The 24,212-nt window shown below is 36.5% G+C and overlaps 1 protein-coding gene across 3 annotated transcripts in view; it reads right to left on the reverse strand.

The window, feature by feature from the left end:
• Positions 1-8,593: 8,593 nt before the first annotated feature.
• RAD18 (RAD18 E3 ubiquitin protein ligase) overlaps positions 8,594-24,212 on the reverse strand; it is a 133,620-nt gene continuing 118,001 nt past the window's right edge. For 2 of the 3 annotated variants that reach the window (XR_005559454.1, XM_039365760.1), the window contains one exon: positions 8,594-9,989. Coding sequence is in view for 2 of the 3 variants with exons in the window: in XM_039365760.1 (XP_039221694.1) it covers positions 9,902-9,989 (88 nt within the window). In the remaining variant the exon portion in view is untranslated. Of the gene's footprint in view, positions 9,990-17,942; positions 18,000-24,212 lie in introns of all 3 variants that reach the window. The other variant, XM_039365762.1, reaches the window with a different exon arrangement.

Genomic DNA, 24,212 nt, shown 5'->3' on the forward strand with positions numbered 1-24,212 from the left:
GTTAATTTCATTCTGAAAAATGCTTTTCTCCTGATCAAGGAACTCAGTAGAAAGTCTCAATCTCTCTTGTATTTCACTAGAAGGATTCCATTGCAATGTGGTGAGATGAATATCCAGAAGAGGGAATAAGGGGAATAGAAGGAAAAGTGCTTAACCATGGCTTTTGTATTCTTCAATATGCAACAGAGAGCTTCCACAAGCTCCCCCAGAAGGCAATTTGTGAAATATTTATTTGAAGAATTTCTGCCTCTTAGAATTTTACCCTACATACTTTCAGACTGATTTGAAGGGCTCATGATTACATGATTTCCTGATAGCTTAATTTTTTGACATGGGCCAGCTGAAGATTATTTCTCCAATCAAGGGTTCACCCTATGTCTGTGGTGGTGAACCTATGGCACGCGTGCCACAGGTGGCACACAGAGCCCTATCTGTGGGCATGCACGCCGTCGCCCCAGTCCTAAGCCTTCAGCTGGGTTTTATAAAACCTTTTCACTTTAGGCCTCCGTCGCCGTGTGCAAAAAAAAAAAGTTCAACCAATCAATAAATTTCAACTTCTTGCGGGGAAAAAAAAGATCTCCCAAAGTTGGAATTGATTGATTGAACTTTTTAGTCCCACCCAGTCTGCTGTTACCACTGTAGCCATGCCCACCCAATCGGCCACACCCACCCAATCGGCCATGCCCACCCAGCACTCGACGATACATAAGTGGGTTTTGAGTTGCAGTTTGGACACTCAGTCTCTAAAAGGTTCGCCATCACTGCCCTATATCTTCTTCTCTGCTTTTTACCTGAAAGAACAAATCTATTTTTCCCCCAAAGTAATCAGGTAATTGAGTTGCCTTAATTGTTATCAACACAACTTAATGGACTAGAACATCTTCTGCTAATAAAAGGCAATTATTGCCACAGTTGGTTCTCTATCTGAGACTGTCAATGTTATCTTAAACCATTCATAAATGCTGCTCAATATCTAGGAGCATACCAGATGGTGGGAATGGAAAACAGCAGGAGGAACTAGGGACTGGGGTTAATTTGTTCTAAGAATGGAGTTCTTCCATTCACAAAAATCAAATTAGTCTTTAAAGTCTATTGTATGTTTCTACTACTAATTTGGTTTTCAACATTGGCACTCTGAGGCACTTAATTTCTGCTGGGTTCATGTGCATTGCATTATATTTTGATTGTATTTCAGATGAAACTTTTGGGAAGCTGAATCAGGAGACAGAAAATCCAGACAAGGGTATCCTTTTCTCAGACTGGTGAGTTATATGCTATAATGCATGATGTTAGAAGTGACCTATCCAAGAGAACATTAACATGCTAATGCAAGTTGAGTTTGGTATAATGGAATCCATACTTCACTGCAGATCTTTTATGATTTAGAGTATGTCAGTGCTATCTTTCAATAATCATCGACAAGCAAAATTTAGCAAAAGGAAATAATATGAGAATATTTGTATGATCACCATGCTTAGATGGAATTCCGGTCGAGTCTTATAAAAAATATGAGTGTTACTACAATTAATAATGTTGGGTTCCTAGTAAATAGTAGAATATGAAAGAAGGAAAATGTAAATAAGAAACAATGGGGCAATAAGGACAAATATTTCAAAGAAGAAAGAGGGGGGAAATGTAAAGAATAGAAGAGTACTGTTACAAATTGCTGTTAACAAAAAAGGATATATTACGTGTGTATGTGTGTAATGTTTGTTGTGCTTTGTTTTGTTTTGTTGGTCTAAAATAAAAAAAAGTAAAAAAAAAAATTCGCAAAAGGGACAGGAATGACATTATTCTAATGTGATTGAAAATGTTTAGCCTGTCCAGAACAACTCTCTTCTCAAGTTTTTCCCCTTATATGATATGAAATCATCAGCCTAGAATTTATATAGAAATACAACTCAGCAGTATATGTCCAATGGAGAACATTTTTATAATCTACCAAGCTCTCCTAAATAATGTTAAGAAACTCAATATATAACATTGTTGAATATTACTGTGCTGGTGATACATAGAGTTGATTATTCAGCAAGTACATCATTTCACAAATTCCAAAGTTATCCTGAATTGTCAACCTATGAGTATGTGGACTAACCAAAACTTTCCTCCACATTATATTATAGTTGTTGGTGTGGTCTCTGGCATTATATTCTAGAGGAAGCACATCTGGATTACAGAGGTACTGACAGGAATAATGTTGTCTGGCCATATGCATGTCAAAATACTGGCTTGCAGTGAACCTGAAAAGTTTCCCAGTTCTACATAATTTTCTTGTGGTGGTGAGGACATTTTTTTTAAAAAAAAAAAATGTTACTCCTGCGCACTCCATTTATACCAAAATGTTATGGGCCATGACCCCTGTAGAACCCAGAGGCCATTTTTAATGGCTCCCGGCACTGCAGGGATCATAACATTTTGGTATAATTGGAGTGCATAGGACTGACATTTTTGGCTTATATTTGGGGATGAATGAGGACCTATTTTGCCGGAGGCCCTATTCACAGTAATTCATGCCTTTTTCATCTTCATTTTGCTTTTTGTTGCTTTTGAAGAATATTTGGAAGCTGCAACTAGTCCAAATCTGACAGCATAGGCTGTCTATGCCCATGTAACACTACTGTTCAGTGAGCTGCATTGGGTATAACTAAGTTTGTAGTCTTTGCTGGACTCTGGCTTCCCATTCACCTCACCTTTGGTTGATTTGCTGAAGTCTGCACCTACTCCTCCTTCAGCTTCAGTTGCCTGCTAAGCCACACTTTCTCCTGATGGCTGCTCTGTTCTCTGGGCTTCAAATTCTTCTTTGCTGTATTATGCAAGAGAAATCTTCCTTCAACACAATCTCAGCCATATGCTACCAGCCTTTTCCTTTTGAAATTAGAAACCGGATGTGCTCCAGTATTCCTCATGGTGAGGAAATTCATGCTGGCCACTGCAAGCCTTCCTTTCCACAGTATCTAATCCAAATATTACCTCTTAAAGCCTTTCAGATCAGCCAAAGCTTTAAAAATATTGGCTCTGGCCACTTTCTTTAGTTGGAATGCTCAGCATAACAGAGAACTCTTACCACCTTCCACTGAATATCAGGCCAAAGGCACTGGTTGCTATGTGCTCTTCTGCTATATTGGCTTCTATGGAAGACAGTGTGTAAAGTTGTATGTGTGGCTTCACTGCTGCTCAAGAGATGGCAGAGAGAATGGCCTTGAAAGACAAAAGGAAGAGCCATTATGAAGGTAACAGTCAGATAAGAGGGGCTTGAGTCTGGGCCAAGAAAATAATGTGAGAAAATAATGCTCTCCCTCGTTCATACCTAGATAAAGGGAGTGGGGGAAGCATCTTCAGACTTGCAAGATTCTGTTACTATAGTTCAGACATGTCAAACACAAGACCCGGGAGCTGGATGTGGCCCGCGAAGTGGTTTCATGTTGCCCGTGAAGCCACCCTGGAAACAGTGAGGGAACGGCCCCTGCTGCCTTAGCCCTGGCCCAGGCCGGCCGGAAGACAATGTACAATTTTGTGGTGGCCATCTATGCTGAAACACATTCAGTCTTAGCTCCACAAGGCCGTCTGGAAACAGTGAGGACCAGCCCCTGCTGCGTCGGCCCCACCCCCTGGGTGCATGCTGGGGAGGTGTCACCCTTTATGAGGAATGAAGAAATGCACCATCGCTTTGAAGTGGCCAGCAAATGGCCCTCGCCTACTTCATATATCTGGCTTGATGGGCTCTGGGGGGAGGGGTTTCAGCAGCAGCAGGACGCTCTCCTCACAGGGCCAAGAGGCTGAGCCGGGCAGCGCAAATCCAAAAAGAAACGCAAGGCCACCCAGCTCCCAACCTGTCCGATTTCAGCAGGCAGCAGGGCGCTCTCCTCATAGCGCCAAGAGCTGAACTGGGTGGTGCAAATCTAATGAGAAGTGCAATGCTGCCTAGCCCCCAGCCTGCCCAGTTTCAGCAGGCAGCAAGGTGCAAAGATGGTGAGCTTTGCACTGCCCGGCTCAACCTCAGTGCTGTGAGAGCGCTCCGCTGCCTGCCAAAACCACGCCCACCCAGTAGGCCACATCTACTCCATCCACACCAACCCAGTAGGCCGCACCCACCCGGCCCCGAGGGCAACCGCAATGCTGATGTGGCCCTCAGTGAAATTGAGTTTGACACCCCTGCTATAGTTATTACCATTAAAGTAGTCTTGACCTATGTGGCATTGGTTTCTTAGTCTGGCCTACCTTGAACTGATATGCGAGTGCTTATAGTAGATGACATTGTTAAAGCAGTACAGGTAGGGAAAGGGATCTGTGATTATTTCAGATAACACATGCCTGAACAGAGAGCTGCAGAAGAAATGCTGTCTGAAGGGTGGGAGCAGACTTCTCCAGCACTGCATGTGGGGGAATGCAAGTGTTTGTCTTTTGGAAATGGTTGCATAGGCTTTTTTTATACATCAGCAAATTTTGATGTTGTGGTTAGAGCTCTCAAACAGCAAAGCACAGAACAGGAAGTAAGATCAACCAATCAGCACACGGAGTGCGCATCCCCACACAACACATAGTTGTGTCGGAAGGTGTTTGCTCATGTGTAGCCCTCTGCAACCTGTTTACCCATCAACCTCTTTGTGGCATATGGCTATGGGACATTACGGGACAACTCTAAATCAGCCTTTAGAGGCCTCTCTTTAGAACTATTCCAAAGTTCATAGTTCTAAATTCATAGACAATTACAAATTGTCTTCTTGGTCATGAATATCAATAGAACCCATCCAGCTTGAAAAGAAGTACCAAAAGCTTGAAAAAAATGTACTGAGTAAATAAGATGAAGAGAGACGACAAGTTATGCTAACTTTTGCTATAGCACTACCAAAATCACAAGGGATCAGGGAGTAATAGCATACCTCTGTATTAGCAAAAATACAATTGTCTTAGATACCATAAAAATATGTTGTATTCTATTGCTTAAAGCTCTCTTCTTTATTTATCTGCAAGAGCTTCATTGTTAATTTTTCTTAAGGGATGTTTTTCATTCATAGTCTTTGTATATTATTCACTTTTAATTAGATCAGGAATTGGATATTATTAATTTAAAAGGATTGTATGGGTTTTTTTTTTAAAAATGGCTGGATAATTGACCCTACACACTTTTTTTCTGAAAATAACTGATCAAAATTAAAATAAGGCCCAAGAAATTTGTTTTCTTAAATAGTTTAATAAGTCCACAGGAAATGAAAAGTAAACATTGCTCATTAAAGACCTGGCACTTTGCTTTTAATTCAACATAAATAAACAGTCTGCTTTGTTGTAGAGACGAGACACAGTAATATGTTTCATAGCCAAACTTAGTATCTGTTTTCAGGGAAACAAAATGTATTTCAGCTTTATCGCATATGGCTTCCAGATGGCACATAACCAAATGTAAAACAAATACATTAACTATAAAGCAGTTGAAAAAAATGGGAAAACTCAGTAAAGTCAGAGGGTTGCTGGTGGTTAATCATTAAAAGCCTGTAAGAATTGTTATTGGTCATTTCAATCATGAGAGACAAGAACAGAACCACACTGATGATGGTCTTCCATAGAACACCATGCTGATGATGGTCTTCCACCATCTGAAGAGAGTACTAGGCAGGTAGGTCAATGAAGCTCTTTGTCCTTGCTGAAAGGATCTGTTTTTGGCAGCTATCTCCAAGAGGCTTCCCAACTGCTTCATATGCTAAAGGCAACCATGTTTGAGAAGGCAACCTCCCACTCTCAGTTCTGACACACTGAGAAAAAGAGCAGCCTAGTAAGGGAACAATAATATACAGGATGGAATTGAGCAAGGCTGGGCTACGTGACACTCTTTGGCTACAGTTCTCAGGCACTTCCCTTGGCACCAGTCACATTCTTCACCCATCTGACTGTAATTATTTAAAAAAAGACTTAACTCTATGAGAAGCTGGTGTGTTGCAAAGCAAAGTGCCAGTTTCTAGCATGTATTTACCACAGAGGTCCCCAACCTTTTGGGCACCAGGGACCACATACGTGGAGATTTTTCCACAGACCGGAGGGGGCGTGATTTTGTGTGCTGCCTGCATCCTGTGGATGGGGCTTTGTTTGGGGACCCCCAATTTACCAGATTGCTTTTGATGATCAAACAGACCTCAGAGGCATTTCTTTAAAAAAACAAACAAACATCACCACCCAAAATAGCCAAATGGTAGCAGCCCAGTGTTTTGTTCTTCAGATAAGGACTCACTGAAAAATGAAAAGCATGGTAGATGCACCTTGGAGTGCCCTGTGGATGAAATCAGTAATACAATTTTATGATACATTATAAAATAGTGCAGATAATGACGCACAGGTAGCCCTCAACGTACGAGCACAATTCAGCCCCAAATCTCCATTAATAAGCAAGACAGTTACTAATTGAGTTCTGCCCCATTTTATGAACTTTCTTGCCACAGTTGTTAACTGAATCGCTGCAGTTGTTAACCTACTAACATGGTTGTTAAAAGAAATCTGGTTTCCCCATTGCCTTTGCTTGCCGGGTCACAAAAGATGGTTACACGAATCCAGGACACTGCAACCGTCATAAATACGTGCCAGTTGCCAAGTGTCTGAATTTTGATCACAGGACCACAGGAATGCTGCAACGGCCATGAGGAAAAACAGCCATAAGTCACTTCTTTCAGTGCCGTTGTAACTTCAAACAGTCACTAAACGAATGGTTGTAAATCGAGGACTCCCTGTGCCACAACATTATAACATACGGTATTGTTATTTTGCCTGCTGAAAAATGAACGTTTTGTGACTAATCATAGCAGGTACTTTTAACAACCAATAGCTCCCTCTTTATTGAAATACTCAACTACACAGCTTCACAATTTCAAATTATGTCCTCTCCCAAATATAAATATGATTCTCAAATCATATTTCTTAAAAGAGAATTGCATTCCATACTTCTTAACGAATTATGAAAAAGCATCTTTTTCCTAGGACATTAGGCCATTTTCTTGGCGTGTCCCTCTGCCTCAGCTGAATTTTGATTCTAGAATAATTATCCCTAAAGAATGGTTTCAAATGCCGATGGCATTTTTCTTCTTTTAAGCCACAATGTAAGAGTTTGCTACCAAATTCTTTTATTTCAAAACTTACATAGCTCAACTCTACCCTTATTTGTATTAATCTCATGAAACGTAGAATGTACATCAAAACTAGTTTTTATAACAAAAAAATTCTGCAAAACATCAACTGTACACACACCTTCCATTGGGATACAGCCCTTGATCTGCACCAGATAGAGTTCAGCAATCACACATGCTGCAGAAATACCCAAAAATGAAAAAACAAAAACAAAACTCATCTGAAATGTCTGAAGAGACATCCATGAGAAACAATAAAATAAAATAAAGCAGCATCTTTTTAAAAAAAGAGTTAAAATTCAAAGCAGTAGGGCTGACATTTATGGCATTCGATATAGTACATTGCAGGAATATATTAAGAGAACCAAAAAAGAGCTCGTGTTGGAGAATGTAAATAAGCCATAATTTGATAAAGTTATTTTTCACATAGGCTCTTGATTTTTCACATTGGTTCTTGATTTTATTAATAGGTCATAGTAATATCTTCTAAATATTAAAATTAATAAAAATAGTTGGCAAAAATTTGCTAAGGAAATGCCTCTATATTGAAAACATAGCCCTCAAGGAACGGTTTACACATTAAGTGCAATATTTTAGCAAATTTGATCATGAAAATTAGCTGCAAAGTGACATTGAATAGGTCCAGAACTTAGCTGAAATTTTGTAAGCAGTCAAAATCAAGTACACATATTAATAAACGCCCAGACTTTAATTCAAGCAAGGCCTTGATGTGAATGCTTAGCATAGCACAAGAGAGATAGAGCTGCTCATGTCATCACCTTGACTGCAAGGAAAATGAAATAAGAATGATGAACTTGCCTTTGGATTTTAGTTTTCATTCCAAAAATTAAAAAAGAATTGTATATAACATTATTTTGTTTTATGTTCAAATAACGAGTGTTAATATGTATGCTAAATCTTCAAATAAATATAAATAGACCTTGATGTCATTCAACTTGCCATGGTTAAAAGTGCACCCTAGACTCAGACCTGAAGCTTGAAGCAAACCCAACCTCCATCTTCCTACTTTGGCTTGGACTTACATTGAGCTGCTTAAGCCAAGAAGGTCTCTTCATCTGATTGTGTGATTCTACATTCGGAACCACCAGTAGGTACATAGGCAAAATGGCTGTACCCCTTCTGCCTTTCACAGCCAAACTGAAAGTTTGCTTCTGTGCTGAAGGGGCACTTTGAGTTCAACACATTTGTGAGGAATAGAGCCTGAGCACAATGCCTTCATATTTCATGTCGAAGCTGTAGTCTTATCTGTTAAGCCAAGGGCAGCTTTTACTTTCTCCCATTTCTTTGGAGCTGGAGGAAGAGAGAAAGAAGGCATATGTACACCATTCATCTATTCAAGAAAATAAGTATAGGATAAATGTCAGAAGCAGTGAGTATGATCCTCACCATTATCCCAAATTCATTTTCAGAAATGAAGCAGCTATGTTTCCAGATTTAGAAATCACCCCAAAAGGCAGAAGTAGCACTTTTTGGAAGATAATACTTTTACTTTTTTAAAAAAAAATTGTTGTGACTTGGGGTTAGAAAGCTTTCATTATACAGCATGCAAAGGTGTATAAACCATGTTCAATATTGAATCACATATGTTTGTTTGTGTGCACATGTGTGAATATATATACGAACAGAAAAATATTTAGCATTAGTAGTCTCACCAGTATACTCCTGCAAATGAGTTATAAAGCAGAATTTGTTATATAGTTTATAAAGCATGCATCATAGTACTGAATTTTTTTTAGTACACATAACCTGAGAAAGAAATCCAAAGTTGTGCCAGATGTTTTGTGTAATAAGATCCTAATTTTCTGTCCTCCCTTTCATATTTCTTATGTTCCCCTCCCAACTGTTCTAGAGTCCCCCTAATACCCCCAAATATATTTGGAGAGGGTGGGGGAAACAGAAAATTGGCCCTTTTCTATTTTTTCAGCAGTAAAAGTACTGGAGCTGTTGAATGATTAACAAAATTAATTAATGATTTCCAGGTCATGCAATCTAAATCGATGCATAGGAGTGGACATTTTGTCAGCCATGTTGCTAACTTGTTTATGTTTGGCAAAATATCAGAACATAATTATAATCTCATGTGGCATGATCTTAAAATCATTTTATCAAGAAATAGCAGAGATGAAAATATTCGTGCTGGAATTAATTTCATTTGTCTGAATTTCTTTTAGTCTAGAAATTCTAATTGTTCAACAAATATAGAATCTTGTACTAAGAATATAGATGTCAAAGAATAAATAAATAAAGAGAAAGATAGTTGAAAAAACTTGGAACAAATTCAACATTTTCATTTTTTACATGCATAAAATATATCTGATTTTTTTTAACTCCATGAAAGAATAAACCATGGTCCCACTCAAGGTCTACAAAACATATCCAGAATAACAAGTCAATCATAGTCATAAGTGCTAAAATGGAGGTAAAGAATGAAAATTACCCAAATCAACTTTTTTCTAGTTAAATAATTTGAATTAAATGGTATCCTAGAAGCATCACTGAAGACAATAGTAATTGCAGTCCATTGTACATAGAGACTATTAGTTAAGACAAGGTTGATCTAGTAAAACAGCATATATTCTAAAAGCTGACATTCTGAATGTAATACAGCACTTTCTTGCCACTCAAATATACAGCTGTTAACAGGAAAAGTAGATTTATTGTAAAGCAACATTTATTGCTGGGAATGGAACATGAGTCTAGATGTGCTTCTAAAATTGCAGAAGTAAAACCATTTTGGAAATTTTTGTAACAAAATAGAATGTCTGAAATGTCTGCTACTTTCTTCTTCGCTTCCTCTTGGATACTGGTGAGCTGCTCCTAGAACGTTGTGATTTTTGCTTGGTTGTTTTCACACTTCTTTTTCTAAAAGAAAAGGAGACACATGCCGCTTAAAAACCTGATACAGTTGGGAGCAACTGAAGATACTGCATATGAATCACAAGTGTAGCATATTCTGCACCATAATCAAAGGGTCCCCACCCTCTCCTCCGCATCTTTAGCTCATATTTAACTATCTCTGGAAGTAGGACATATGAAAGGAGCAAGGGTCTTCTGAATGACATCATGACTAGTTCCAGATGGGGTTGGAGGGGAGGGGGAGAGACTAATTTTTAGGCTCTTACTTTATGGGTTGATGCTCTCTTTAATAGGAGATTTAAGTGAAGCCACTGGAGAAAGATCACTTGGCAACATAGATAAGTTAGCTACAGATCTTAACCCCTGCTTTGCCCAAGTAACATAGTCTAGGTTCTGTCTCAGAATTTGGAGGCTGTAGTAATCTGGATGGAACAGGCCACAGAAACAAGCACAGGCTCAGCTTAGCAACACTGAATGACTGTGAGCATTATAGGCAACCTGATCCTGCAGTTCTTCCATCTTTAGTTCTGGATAGGGCTATACCATCTCACATAAACTGGTGTGCAGTGTAGGGGTCCTCTTTGATTTCTCTCTGCAAATGGCAGCAATGGGTAGCAAAGCTTTTGGACAAATCTTATACATCAAGATAGGTGCATTTGCTGATAGTCACTCACATCTTTGTGACCTTATTTGGTACTGCAATACATTCTAACATGGAACTATTCTTCAAAATCATTGGAAGCTGTAGCTGATTCAGAATGTAGCAATGCAGGTAATTATGGGTACGCCTCAAGATGCCAATATAAAATGCTAATGCACAAGCTGCCCTGGTTACCAATGATTTTTGGTTGCAGTTCAAGGTCCTGGTTATCATCTATAAAACCCTTCAGGGTTCACAGCCAGGATATTTGAAGGACTATCCAATTATTTCTGTCCATTTAATCAGAACTGACAGAATTGCTATGCTCCAGGTCCTATCTATTAAACAGTGCTATGTTATGGAACTCCTTTTCTGTTGCTATGCTTTCTGAAACTCAAATGACCCAGCCTTGCTGGCCTTTAGAAAGAGGCTGAAGATGCTCTTTTGTTGAGCACTGGGTCAGAATGCTCTGTAAGTCATCATTAAGTATTAGCTGTGTTATGTAAGTTAAGTGTTTGTGGTATTATATGCATTGATTTGTGACTCTTCTCCCCTCCCCCCAGCGGACATATTTTTGGTGTTTTTTTTAGCTTGCTAGCTGCCCAGAGTTGCTTAGCAAAGAAGTGATATATAAATTGAAAAGGTAAATGAATAAATAAATAAATATGACCACTTAAGATATTTATTAGAAGACTCAAGCTAATTTATCTCAGTTACCTGAGATTTAGCTAAAGCATTTTTTTAAATAGTCAGGAAAATAAGTTCTTATTTTATGAGTTTGAGGGTTAAACCCCCAGAAAGAATTAGTGCTTAGGGTTTTTAACAATATTTCTAAGTCATAATAATAGAGGGGGGGAAATTACATGAACATATTGATTGCAGATATAAGATAATGATGTTTGACACTTATGATAAATAATATGACCAAACTAATACCCCTCTTCAACAAAAGACTGGGGTTTTGAAATCTCAATCATCAAAAGGAAATTTGAACAAAATGTTCTTGTGGGAGGAAAACTTATGTTCTTACCACTACAACATGAATATATAAATAGTGTGTGCATGTTATTGTATGATGCAGATTTAGAAGAGATCAAAAGTATAGTATAATTTGCTTTTAAAACTTTGAACAATTAAGAAAATAGCAGAACATTGCAAAAATGCAAATGATAACCAAGAAACTAAAGATTAAAGATGGATAAGCACAAATACTTGGCTTACACTAATTTAAAAAGATATCTTCCTCTATTGAGAGCTGCCCCAGGGTTAGTTAGAAGATGAGCTTAAATGAAAAACATTAATTGAAATGTTGTAAATGAATAAATGCCTTCTTTGTTAGAAAAAGTAAATGCATGTTCTTGCATAGTAGATTAAAAAATTGGATTTGCAAATGTAAAGCGCAATAACAGGATAAAGCTAATGAGAGTGGCTGACAAATAATCAAGAGAATATAAGTGAATGTCAAGGAAAAATGTCAAAGGTTTAAATGGTTAAACGCAACATAATCTATGTAAGTCTAATATTTTTTCAGATAGATTTCATTTGTTTACTTTACATGCGAAATATTGTGGTTCTAAATAGTATGGAGCATTTTCAGCTATATGAGTCAGGATACTTTATCAATTTATTAAATTTCTAGAGACCAGAGTCATATGACTCTCAGTGCATAAAGATCAAAGAACAATGAAAGCCCTGTTTCTCATAAAGGTCTGTTAGCCAATGGTGAACCATCTAAAGCAGTGGTTCTCAACCTGTGTTCCACAAGCCCCTGGGGGGAGGGGGGGCTTAATGTTATCACAAAGGCTTAAGGCAGTCTAGTGCTCTAAATCTTGAGTTAAGTCTTGTGAGTCCATGCCGTGGTCTGTGTCCACAAAAGGTATTTAAAGGGGGTCGGGATGAAGAAAAGGAGTTACAGTTTATTGATCTGAAAGGAGAAAGAGATTACAAACAGCAGATGTGAGAAGACTGGTGAGAGTCAAGATAAAGCATTACTCCTAGGCTCCTAAATTAGTCTGTTTAAGCCATATTTCTCATATCTGTACAAAGCATTCTGTAAGATTGTATGACTACCAAATTACAGTACATGAAATGCTTTTAGGTTGGGCTGATTATAAAGCCAGTTAAGTGAATTTACAATTTCACAGTGTATGGCAGAGAGAATGGTATGCAAAGAACCTTAGATTTATCACTTGCTAATCCCAGAGTTTATATCAATTGATGCTACTGTAATTCTCCCATTAGATTTTTAGGCAATCTTAACAATCCAAATTTCAGCAATATTTATCATTTATTACTATTTTATAAAAGCAATTATATATGAAATCATTGTTATATTTTCATATTATTTCTATATAGTATTAGAAATTAAAGTTGAGAAAGAAACAAGAATATTTTTTTAAAAAATAAAGATACTCATTTGGATTTGAAGGAAAATTTATGTGCACAAAAACTGGGCAACGTAGGAACATGCTAACTTCTCCAAGCTAATGCCCTTCTGCTTTCTGAAAACTACAACTTCCTGCATTGCTATGTATAACACAACACATTTGGATAGACCAAATTAGAATTTGCTAAAGCCAGATGCCTATATGCAAAATGTGATGCTTATTCTTGAAAAATATTTTAGTGAGCTGATTATATTAAATTTTGAAACTTGCAAGCCTTTAAGTTTCCAGGAAGCTCATGTCATGATATTATATATCATCTCAGATCAATTAAGATTATATTGCTGTTCTACATAATCATGATGGACAGAGCACATAAGAGCACTAACTATGTACTCTCCCAGAAAGATGCTTTCTTAGTATTGTCTAATTCCTAGTACAAGTTGTCTCATCAACCATATAATATTAATTAAAACAGACAACTAATATTGGATAAAAACCGCAGAACTTCTTTTTTGTAAAAGTCTCAACATTCAATTTCTCTGAGTCACAATTTAAAAATGAATCAGTGTATTCTTTATGTTGTTTATTAAATGAGGATAGGCATGGTGTTGCTTACACTGAAGTATACCTTGGATAATCATTATTTGGAACTATAAACTTTAATAAGAAACCAATGTGTGCACCAAAACTATGCTACTTAAATTATCCAAATCAGTAAGCATGTTTTCTTTGTCAAATTCTAAAATATCCAAAAGTAAATCTGGCAATTCCTTCTTGTTAAGTCTCTTTATTTTTATTAGAGAAATGCAAAATTCAATGTTTTCTTTTCTAGTTAGAGCAGGCTTATTATAGTGAATTTTCTTCTTGTGTTTTTTTTTCTGAGTCAAAAAGTGTCTAAAAGTAATGAAATTCATCTGCTTCTCTTTTCCCAAAGCCTCCAAAGGATTTCCCCCCCTGCTCTTTAGCTTACTGATTCAGAGATATCTGGTAGGCAAACTACTTAACTTTTTAAAGTCTGTAAGATGTTTATTTTCAGCAAAAGGAATGGAAAAGGAGGAATGTACAAAATCCATTATTTCCTCTTGTTCTATTCTGTTACTTATTAACACTGAATGGATGGCTGCCAACATAAATACCTTTTTTGATGGCCTGGCACATAGAACTTACTTACTCCTTTACCAATAAATATAATGTATTCAAATATTTTATTTCTTTATTGCATCCAGTTCTGATTCTTCAAAAAAATTGAAAATAATAATGAAAATACATTTAACTTTAGAAGGAGAAACAGAATACATGTTACTATCCAGTCCAAAAGCATGCTGAAACAGCGCCATCTTGTCTTTCTGTATAACGCATACATGCTTATCGATCACACTATTCCACTTCAAAGATAAGAAATGATAAGAAATGCAAGGTACAGAATGGGAATAAGATATCGCAAATAAAGTAAAGTAATAGTAGTAAAGTTGGAAGGGACCTTGGAGGTCATCTAGTCCAACCTCCTGCTCAGGCAGGAAACCCTATACTATACTATACTACTAAGCAGACCTTAGTTAAAATCCATTAGCATAACAACCATTAAGACTCTATAAATTATCCATTCTTAATACACTTTCTACTGTGCCCTGACTGATAAATACGCTCAGATCGAGAACACCAAAACTAACTAAAGAAGTGCTGGATTTCTACTACTGCCATGCTAAAATTCACATTCAAATATCTCTTCCAGTGATCTATCCTGATTACATTTTCATCATCTTCCCCTACTTTTCCATGATAGGAAGTAGACCAAGAACTTGAATTTTTTTAATGTTTTTTAACTACATGTTAGATTTGATAGAAAAAGCATGTAAACAATAAACTGATAATTATGTGGTAAACAAGTATGAGTACAGAAAGAAAATTTCACATCTGTATAAAGTAATAACAAGAGTCAACCAAATAGTATTAAAAATAGACAGAAAATTGAATCATTATTTGTATTATTGTAGACAGCCACCTGTACTTAAATTTATGTCTTAGCAGCAAAGACAATCTTGGTTAAAAGGAGTATTTCTATATTCCATAACTGCATGTTTATGTCATACGCAAATAACTGTTTACAAATGTATCAGAGAACAAAAATGAAAGTAGAAGCAAAAGTCAACTTAGCAGCAAAGGCAATCTTGATTAAAAGGTGTTATTCCATTAAGAATCATCATTATAATGACCTAAGGATTTTATATCACAGATGTAATAAGATGATTTCCAACATAATTCATCTGTGAGCTATAAATTCTATGACATTCATAGCAAATGAATCTCATAATTGAACTCTACAGCTACCAATGTAATGTACAGCTACCATGAATTACAAGTTCAAGTATCTTTAAAAAAATCTATTAAGAAGCCATTCATGTAATATCTATCATAATGATGTCAATGGACCTATAGTTTGCAAACAAAAGTTGAAGATAAAACATAAATTAGTCATCTTTTATAAAAGTTCTAAAATGAGTTTGGTCTACAGATTTAAAAGTCAAGAAATACCATATTTTCACATATAAAATTATAATTTCCAAGAGTACACATGTTTTGCCACAACCGCTGAGAAATAAGAATCTCTTTTAGATCTTTGATTACTACAATTCCTCCTACATGATAATTTAAGAATGCAAGATATTATTTGGAAGAGAATGGAATTAAGAACAAACTGTCAGAACAATGTGCATGTACAGCATAAACCAAAATTGGCAATAAGAAAAAGCAGTCTGGCTGCTAACATCAGACGGGTATACTGCTCAAAGGAAATAACACAGAAGGATCACGTACCATTGTTTCAGTAGGCCAGTTCACTAACTAACTAACTAACTAACTAACTAACTAACTAACTAACTAACTAACTAAATAAATCAGAGAAAAATTGTGATGTCTACTTTGGGTCTACAAAATGATGACATCTATATTCTGTTGAATGGAGCAGGAGCAATGCCAAGAATATTTTCAGGAGGGAGACATTATCAGAGGGGTAGGATCACACATCAAAGTAAATAAATATCATTAAAAATGGCCAAATTTTAATCTGAGAGCACAGAAATCTGGCAAAATTTTAATATTAAATAGTTCTAGTATGAAACAAGCACTTGCATTCAGACTTTTCCAAAGCATCATTTGTAAATACATATCAAACACACATTATTTTAACCTACCACTGTTTGGTGGGGTAAATGAAGTGGAATATTGTAAGAGCAAAGAAAGTCAAAAAGTAGGCATTGAATTTTAGAGTTTTAAAACTGTAACATTTACATTTCAGGAGGAAATGCTCTTCTGCCAATAATAGATTGGTCTAGAGATAGGACATAGAATTTTCATTTGGCAAAAATATAGCTTTCTCTGTTCCTACCAAAATTTGCTCCTAGGAAAACAGAGTTTGGGGTAGAACATGGGGCTATGCTATGGCCTGGAGCAATCTAGAGAAATTGTTGGTGAGTGTAAGCAGAACTGCCTTTTCAGATCACAAAGGATCTTGGACCCTAATAAAAGTTACTTTTAAAAGAGCACTATATTTAAAAAGAAAGCAAGCCAGGGGGAAAAGCGAAGGGCACATGGTGAACTTTTAAAAATAAAGGAGAATATTTACATGCTCAAGATCTTCAGCAAATTTCAACGGGCAATTTCCATTTTGCCATCATGTAACTAGCATTTCATTGAAAGCTCTTCTTTGTAACAATACATGAGAAAGAACTCTTCTCAAAATTCAGTTTTTGTATGCATCTCTGTTTGTTCTAAAGTTCTGCAGAAATAAATGCATCTTTGTTCTAAGAGTCTATGCAAATAAATAATTAAGCTACTTCATTTAATATGTTGGTATCTATTGTACTTTTCAAATTACCAATCCATTCCAGCTTTTGCTTCTTACATAAGATGCCACTGGAGCCAAATATCTGGCATTAAGATTTTTTTTTTACCAAAAGGAAAAAAATATCTAATGCAATATATTAGAAGCTATAAAATAAAAGTATGAATAAATTATAAAGGTAATTGGTCCTGAATCTAAATATAAGATTTTGAATTCTGCTTAGCATGAAAAGTACATTCAACTTAAAATAAACCTCACTGAAATAATTTCAATGGCATGACTTTCATTAAAAAAAAATCCCTGAACAACGGAGGGGAATTATCAGTTAGAAGTATAAGGGAATAATACCATGAAATAACTACAAAATGATGGGCTATCAATTTATGAACATTATGAATGAGAAAAATATGCATTACAAATAGCACAATAAATATAAATTTACCTGGTGTTAGTTACTTTCAAAAAAGTGGAAATTTGATTTTTTTCCCCCACCCTGTACTCTTGCAGTATTTTTCCATGAACATTTAACAAAAAAAAAAAATAAAAACTCCTATCTAACACAGGGATTCTCAAATTGTAGGTAAATATCTATCAGCACATTTGAGGAGGGTTGGAAATTCTGCGCTTGCTTTAGTTGGAAAAGTGCCTGCCCATGCAGAATAACAATGTGGCCTATCAGTTCTACAGCCTATCTTGCAGAGCTCCACGCATTCACAGTATGCATACCCATCACTGGATTCCCTTAAGATAGGAGAAATCATAAAGCACCATAACCCTGGGACCTAGGGAAACTGAAACTTAATTACTGAAGGTATATGGAGGATGTTTACTTCTTGCCCCATTGAAGTCATTAGGTTTGTTCACTAGGAGAGGGGGAAGGTTCCTTTTTCATTGGGGGGGGGGGCAATCGTAGCATCCTAAAGTTTAAGAACTCCAGATTTATTTAGGTTTACTGATTCATCTTGTTGTTGACAAAAGGGTGTCTGAAATGCCAGAACCATAATCAATGCAGCTTGCAGGTGTTTATGTGCCTTTTACTGCCACAACCTGAAAGACTGATAGAGTATAGCTTTATAGAAATTACATCTTACCATACAAATCACTGGAAAATCCTTCTCTTGAAGTGCTGATAATGTTATGGATACTCCCTACAAAAAGATGCCAATCAGTTAAGAAATTAACACAATAAATCAATAACTATTTTCAATGGAAAATTTAGCAATTGAAAAATGATACATTGTATGGATAGGAAAGTGACATTATTTATTCAAATGAAAAAAATCAAATTTTCTGTTTTTGGCAATCAAATTTTTGCTGCCCAGTGGAAATACATAAATAATGCTGTGTCAGTAGATATATGTTAGAAAATATGGCCTTGTTTGATAAATCAATTGCCCAATGTTGCAAAGTAGCAAACCAGTATTCTATGAGGGATGGTAGGGCAACATGTCTATAGTAAATTTAATGAAATAAAATAAAAAACAAAAACGTGTAAGAGGATGGATCTCTGTTTTTCTTAAGATACTTTTTCCTTTAAAAACCGCTTTGATGTTTTCCCCCTGGATTTATACATGGTCTTGCTTGACCTTTTATTTGCAAAACATGGTAAACATGACTTTTTCGTTGGTTGACAGAAATAATAATGGATATGATATTGTAGAGGCTAGTGTGAAGTAGCTTCAAAGTCATGACTGTCTCTCCAAATAGGAGGAAAAATATGCTAGCTATTCTTTCAAAAAAATGTCTCCTTTACAGGAAAAATAGTAAATCCACTTCTTTTCAGATGAACAAAATGCATGACCTAAAACCTCTATTTTTAGTTTTTTTCAGAGCTGCCTATAAGATTTCCTTAGAGAAAGTACATGATTAGAACTGCATTTCAAGTAAAATTGCACCTTCTTCATTTTCCAGATAGTCTTGTTCTCTCATATTTGTTCCAACCTAGTTTTAAAGGACAGTAATTTCTTACTTTGCATTTTTTAGTATTGTATTAAACATTTGTTCATTAGATCTAGTAATCAAATCTACAGTATATGTAGATTATTCCAGCAGCAAGATCTAGCTAAACAAAAAGCTTCAGTCTGATGATGCCAATAGTCAAGATGGTAAGTGGCCTATGGATTTGATGACATAATTTTTGCCAGTCATGGGGAAATATATCATAATATTTCAATAACAATGCATTCAATGTGCTGTTTTCACTTGGAAATACCATTCCAGAAAACCTGTTGTGCACGAAATCAAAACTGCAATAGGAGCCAAAACTTCAGTTTCTATTTCCGAGAAGCAACTTTCAACACTGTCAGCCACGAATCACAGGGTTCTTTTTCACAAATTCTTGATGTGAATTTAAGTATTTATACACATACATTGCCACTAATACCTAAATCCTTCTTTAAGAATAAACTTACATAAAACATCATGGAGAAGAAAAATAAACAAAATCACTAAAACAACATTAAATCAGCTTTTACCAACTTAGACCCCTCCAGATTGTCAGTTATGGGAGAAGTTAATCCAGAATTAAATTTGGAAAGGAGGACCTGTGTATTTATAGTGGCTCTTTTTTTTTTTTTTTAAACAGATGCCTCACTCATGGATCCATAAATCAGTTCTGCTGGTGAAACAGTTTTCTTTTACATTATGAGCTTGTAAGACATATTCATATTTTTGAAGCCATGTAGCCAATAAATAAGATTGTTCATATTCTATTGTACTGATATTGCAATCCTATAATATTTCTTTGGAAATATGTCTCACTAAACACAATAAATTGTGCTGTGCACAGCTTAGACATTGCTGTGGTTACTTCCACTTAAATTACTTCCAGGGTAAGTATTATTTCCCAGTAAGAATAACATTTGTTAATATACTCTCCTAAGTGAATCCTTTATATGCTGTTCTTTATTGAAATCCTTCCAATTCTCAGTATTCTTATACTAACAATAGCGCTATATTCTGGACCTTTTGATGAGATCAAAATATTGTTCCAAAAATAATGTTTACGCATGTTTTCCATCTAATTCAACAAAATATCTCCCAAGTGGTACTAGTGCTCTCAGAATTTTATTAGCCATCATTTTCTAGATACATTTTTAGCATCCTCTTAGCTATTACAGAAGGTATTGGATTCTGATGTAGAACTCCTGTGACGATAGTGGGAAAATCAGAAGTAATACATTAACTTCATCTATTGAAAAATAAAGGGGAGAGGAGTCCATGCCCTTCCATGCTTCAAGCTCAAATCTTGTAAGGAAAAATCATCAAATTAAAATTCATTAAAATCATTCATTTGTTATGTGAAACTTCCTAGAAAGAAACATTGCTCTCTCTGCTTCTCTCTGTGCTAGAAATAACTGCAGGGTAACAAGTTGCTTTAGTTCAAGCAGGAAAATTAAAAATGGACAACATATAGTATAAGAAAATTAGAGCAGAGAATTGGAATATGGTATATTATAAAAACAATGTTCTTAAGATTTTAGGAAATATTAAATATGTTTATGTCCTTAAAACAAATTCACAAAATTCACAAAAAAAAATCATGTAAAGGTCTATTGGACTAAACAGATATTTCTAATTTAGAAGCGTATTTGCTGAATTAAATACCGGGATACTCGAAGGACATGTTTTGACTGCGTTAGACTGTTGTAAGACAAGCATCAGTTTCAGTGGTACTGGCATGAAAAGGAATTGGACTGTTCCCATGGATTAGTCCTTTTAAACAATGGGAAAAAAAAGACAAGTTTGTGTACAAAGAACTTGCAACATTAAGAGACGTATGTCAAAAGATATAAAGGATCTGATGCAGAAGGATATTATTGATGCAGTTTTACCTGCTGTAGTGATAAAAAAGTAAAATAGGAGTATCCATCTTTATATGGATTGAACACAGAAAATTAATTTATTGTGATACAGTGTTATCAGTTCTATGTATAAAAGCATTTGTAGAACTGCAAAGGGCAAAGATGTTTTGTATTCTTGATTTGCAGAGTACATACCATCCAGTTGTTTTTCAGAAAAATAATAAGGACCTTACTGTGTTTCTTATTACATGGGAAACTTGTCTATTTTAAACAGTCTCCCTATGGATTTGTTTCAGCACGCAGCATATTTTAATAAATGCCAAAAATCTAAAACATTGAAAAGAGATTCAATTTTATTTGGATGATTTCATTATTTTTAAGAATATATCAGAAGAGCTTCAAAGTAACTTGCAGGCTGTACTATAGCATAGTACTGTAAAGTTTAATTTGATAAATGTGAATTAAAGAAAGCAAACTTCCTTCTTTTAAGGCATTTAATTTCAGATTTGCAGCTGAACATAATCATGTGGCAAATATAGAAGCACTAGTGGATTATGATAGGAAAACAATACGTTACTTTTGGGCCTTAATTTTTTCATTACTCCATACTCCTCTCTGGTACAATCTCTCCTGGAAAGAAAATGAACAGAAGCAGACCCATTTTTTAAAAAACAAATGTGAAATATCTCATTGTTAATAGTTCTGCACTACCTTTTATTGTGCAACAGATGCTTCTTATTCTGCATTGAGAGTTGGATATGATACAGAAGACTTAATTGCCACTAACTGATGCTGAAAAAAATATTAAATGGCTGGGAAAGAAGAAAGAACTACCATGTTTCCCTGAAAATAAGACCCGGTACTATTATTATTTTGCCTCCAAAATAGGCATCGGGTCTTATTGGGGGGGGGTGTCTTTTCCACTCACCTCGCTGCGGCGGCACCAACAGCCCTACCTAGCCAGACGATTTCTTCTGAGGCCGAAGGAGTAGCTTCATTCTGCAGCTGAGAATGGAGCTCTGGCCTGCATTTTGCAGTCAGAGCCCTTCCAGAAGCCAAGAACCAAGCTACAGATTGAATCCATAGCTCGGTTCTCAGCTGCAGAGGTCTTCCGGAAAGGCCTCTGACTGCGAAATGCAGGCCAGGGAATGCTATAGAAGTGGGCCAGCAAGGTGAAGCAGATGTCAATTCATGGAAGGTAAGTGGGTACAGGGAACATGGGGCAGCTCCACCCCCCCCCACCCTAGCTTGATTTTTAGGTGTGTGCCTCACCCCAAATCTAGGGCTTATTTTTGACGTAGGGTTTATATTAGATCCAAAAATCAAGCTAGGGCTTATTTTCAGGGTTGGTCTTACTTTGGGAGAAACACAATAGCTTGGATTTGGGCCTTAGAAAAGTGGAAGCTGTGCCAGTAAGCCACACCTTTAAGCCATGAACGGAATATAAACCATATACATTACTGATTACAAAGGATGTAGCATCAGTGGGAAATAATAGCAATAGCACTTAGTCTTATACCAGTGCTTTACAGCCCTCTCTAAGCGGTTTACAGAGTCAGCATATTGCCCCTAACAATCTGAGTCCTCATTTTATTGACTTCAGAAGGATGGGAGGCTGAGTCAACCTTGAGCCGTTCTGAATCGAATTCTGGCAATTGGCAGAATTAGCCTGCAATACTGCATTCTAATCACTGTGCCACCATGGCTCTTGACAGATGATTGACAAAATTATTTTTTTCCAGTTATAAAATGAAATACCGACCAGGAACTGAAAGTATGATTGTGGATTGTTTGTTTTCACTGCCCCTATTATAATTAGAGATGACTTTGGCAAATAGTGGTATGAGGAATAGAGGCAGTTATTTCTAAAGCTTTGGCTGCAAGGTCAAGAAGTTGTAAGGTTTAGATAAGTAGGTAGCCCAAGAAGAATTCTGATGTCTCCTCAGGATTTTTGATACATGATGAACTTTCATTGAAGAGTGGATACGTATTAAATGGAAAATATCAGTTATTGTCTCTGGCGCTGGCAGAGGCCTTCCTTGTCCGCTCTCCTCCCTTCTCTGACCTCACTCCATATAATCCCTTTTTATCTCCCACAGCTGATCCTATAAAGAAAAAAAAACCCCTTACCTCCCACTAAAAGACATATGTCAAACTCTTCCCTAACTCTCCCTCTGCCTAACTTACTCCAACGAGAGAAAGGAATTAAAACTCCCCAAACTACCCTCTCTCCCTCTGGCCTGCCTGCAACAAAAGAGGAAGAAACAATAAAACTTCACCTTTCCCCATCCCTCACTCTCTGTCTCTGCCTGGCCTGCTTCAATCAAACAGCTCCAACCAGCCACTCTCACCCCCCCCCTCTCTCTCTCTCTGCCTGGCCTGCTTCAAGCAAACAGCTCCAGCAACTACTATCACCCTCTATCCCTCCCTGCCTGGCCTGCTTCAGGCAAACAGCTCCAGCAACTACTCTCACTCTTTCTATCCCTTTTCCTTTCATCCGGCTTGCCTGTAACGAAGCAAAAAAAAAAAAAAAAAAAAAAAAGCAACCGCGAAAACCCCAGCTTCTTACTCTCTCTTCGATCAGCTGGCTCAGAACAGCAAGCTCCACCAAGCCTTTTCTCTTCCTCCCTATCAGCTTCCTCCTCCTTTTTCTTCCCTCCTCCAAGCCACACCACACCACCAGACCCATGGCAGCTGCCGGAGCTCCTCGTCTTCCTGCCTAATAGGCAGGGCTCCTGCAAAGCCTCTCAGCTGGCCCCACTCTCACCCCAACTCCACTACATTAGTATCAAAGGAATTATTATCTACAAGTATAGATCTGACACATGATACTCATCAAGATTTTTGAGTATCGAACAGATACTGACAGCTGTTTATTGCAGAATTGGGAGTCTCTAAGAGATATTTCTATAAAATCATGTGCTTCGTGTCAATTCCTTGGTTTCAATGTTCCTTTACATTCACTACATTATATCACTAACTCAGAAAGAGATAAGCTATATATCACTTGGATAAATTATAGGAAGCAGAAATCCTGGATCACACGGTATTCATTACTTGCAAAAACTCTAATAAAAGTATTTTATGATGTTCTTTCAAGTGATAGACATTCAAAAGTTTACAAATTAAAAGAAAAAACATTTAACTAAATAAAGCTTTCAGCATCCTAATTGAAATTGTAATAACAATAATCTTCCATTGAGCCATTACCTTGATGTTATTGTGGGGCTTGCATACTCTAAGGAGGATGAAAGCTACTCCAGAAGGTCAAACATACAAGACAGGTCTCATCACAGGATCCAGATGAAGAGTGTCTCTCCCATAAACAATATGGTGAGACATAACTTACAGAAACCTATACTGGATCAGTTGTCACCCTGGTCAAATAAGGACTGTGTTTTGTGTTGGAGTTCCTAGATATTGGGTGAGAAGTAGGTCACACAACTCAAAACTATTGACTATGCAATAAGGACCAGCAACCACAGGACTATTGGAAGAAAAATTGCTCACTTGTTGAAAACAAAAGAAATAATGATCTGATATTACCAATAGTAATAC

This window comes from Crotalus tigris, unplaced genomic scaffold, assembly GCF_016545835.1.
Source record: "Crotalus tigris isolate CLP2741 ecotype Arizona unplaced genomic scaffold, ASM1654583v1 scf7180000020183.615534, whole genome shotgun sequence".
NCBI lineage: Eukaryota > Metazoa > Chordata > Lepidosauria > Squamata > Viperidae > Crotalus > Crotalus tigris.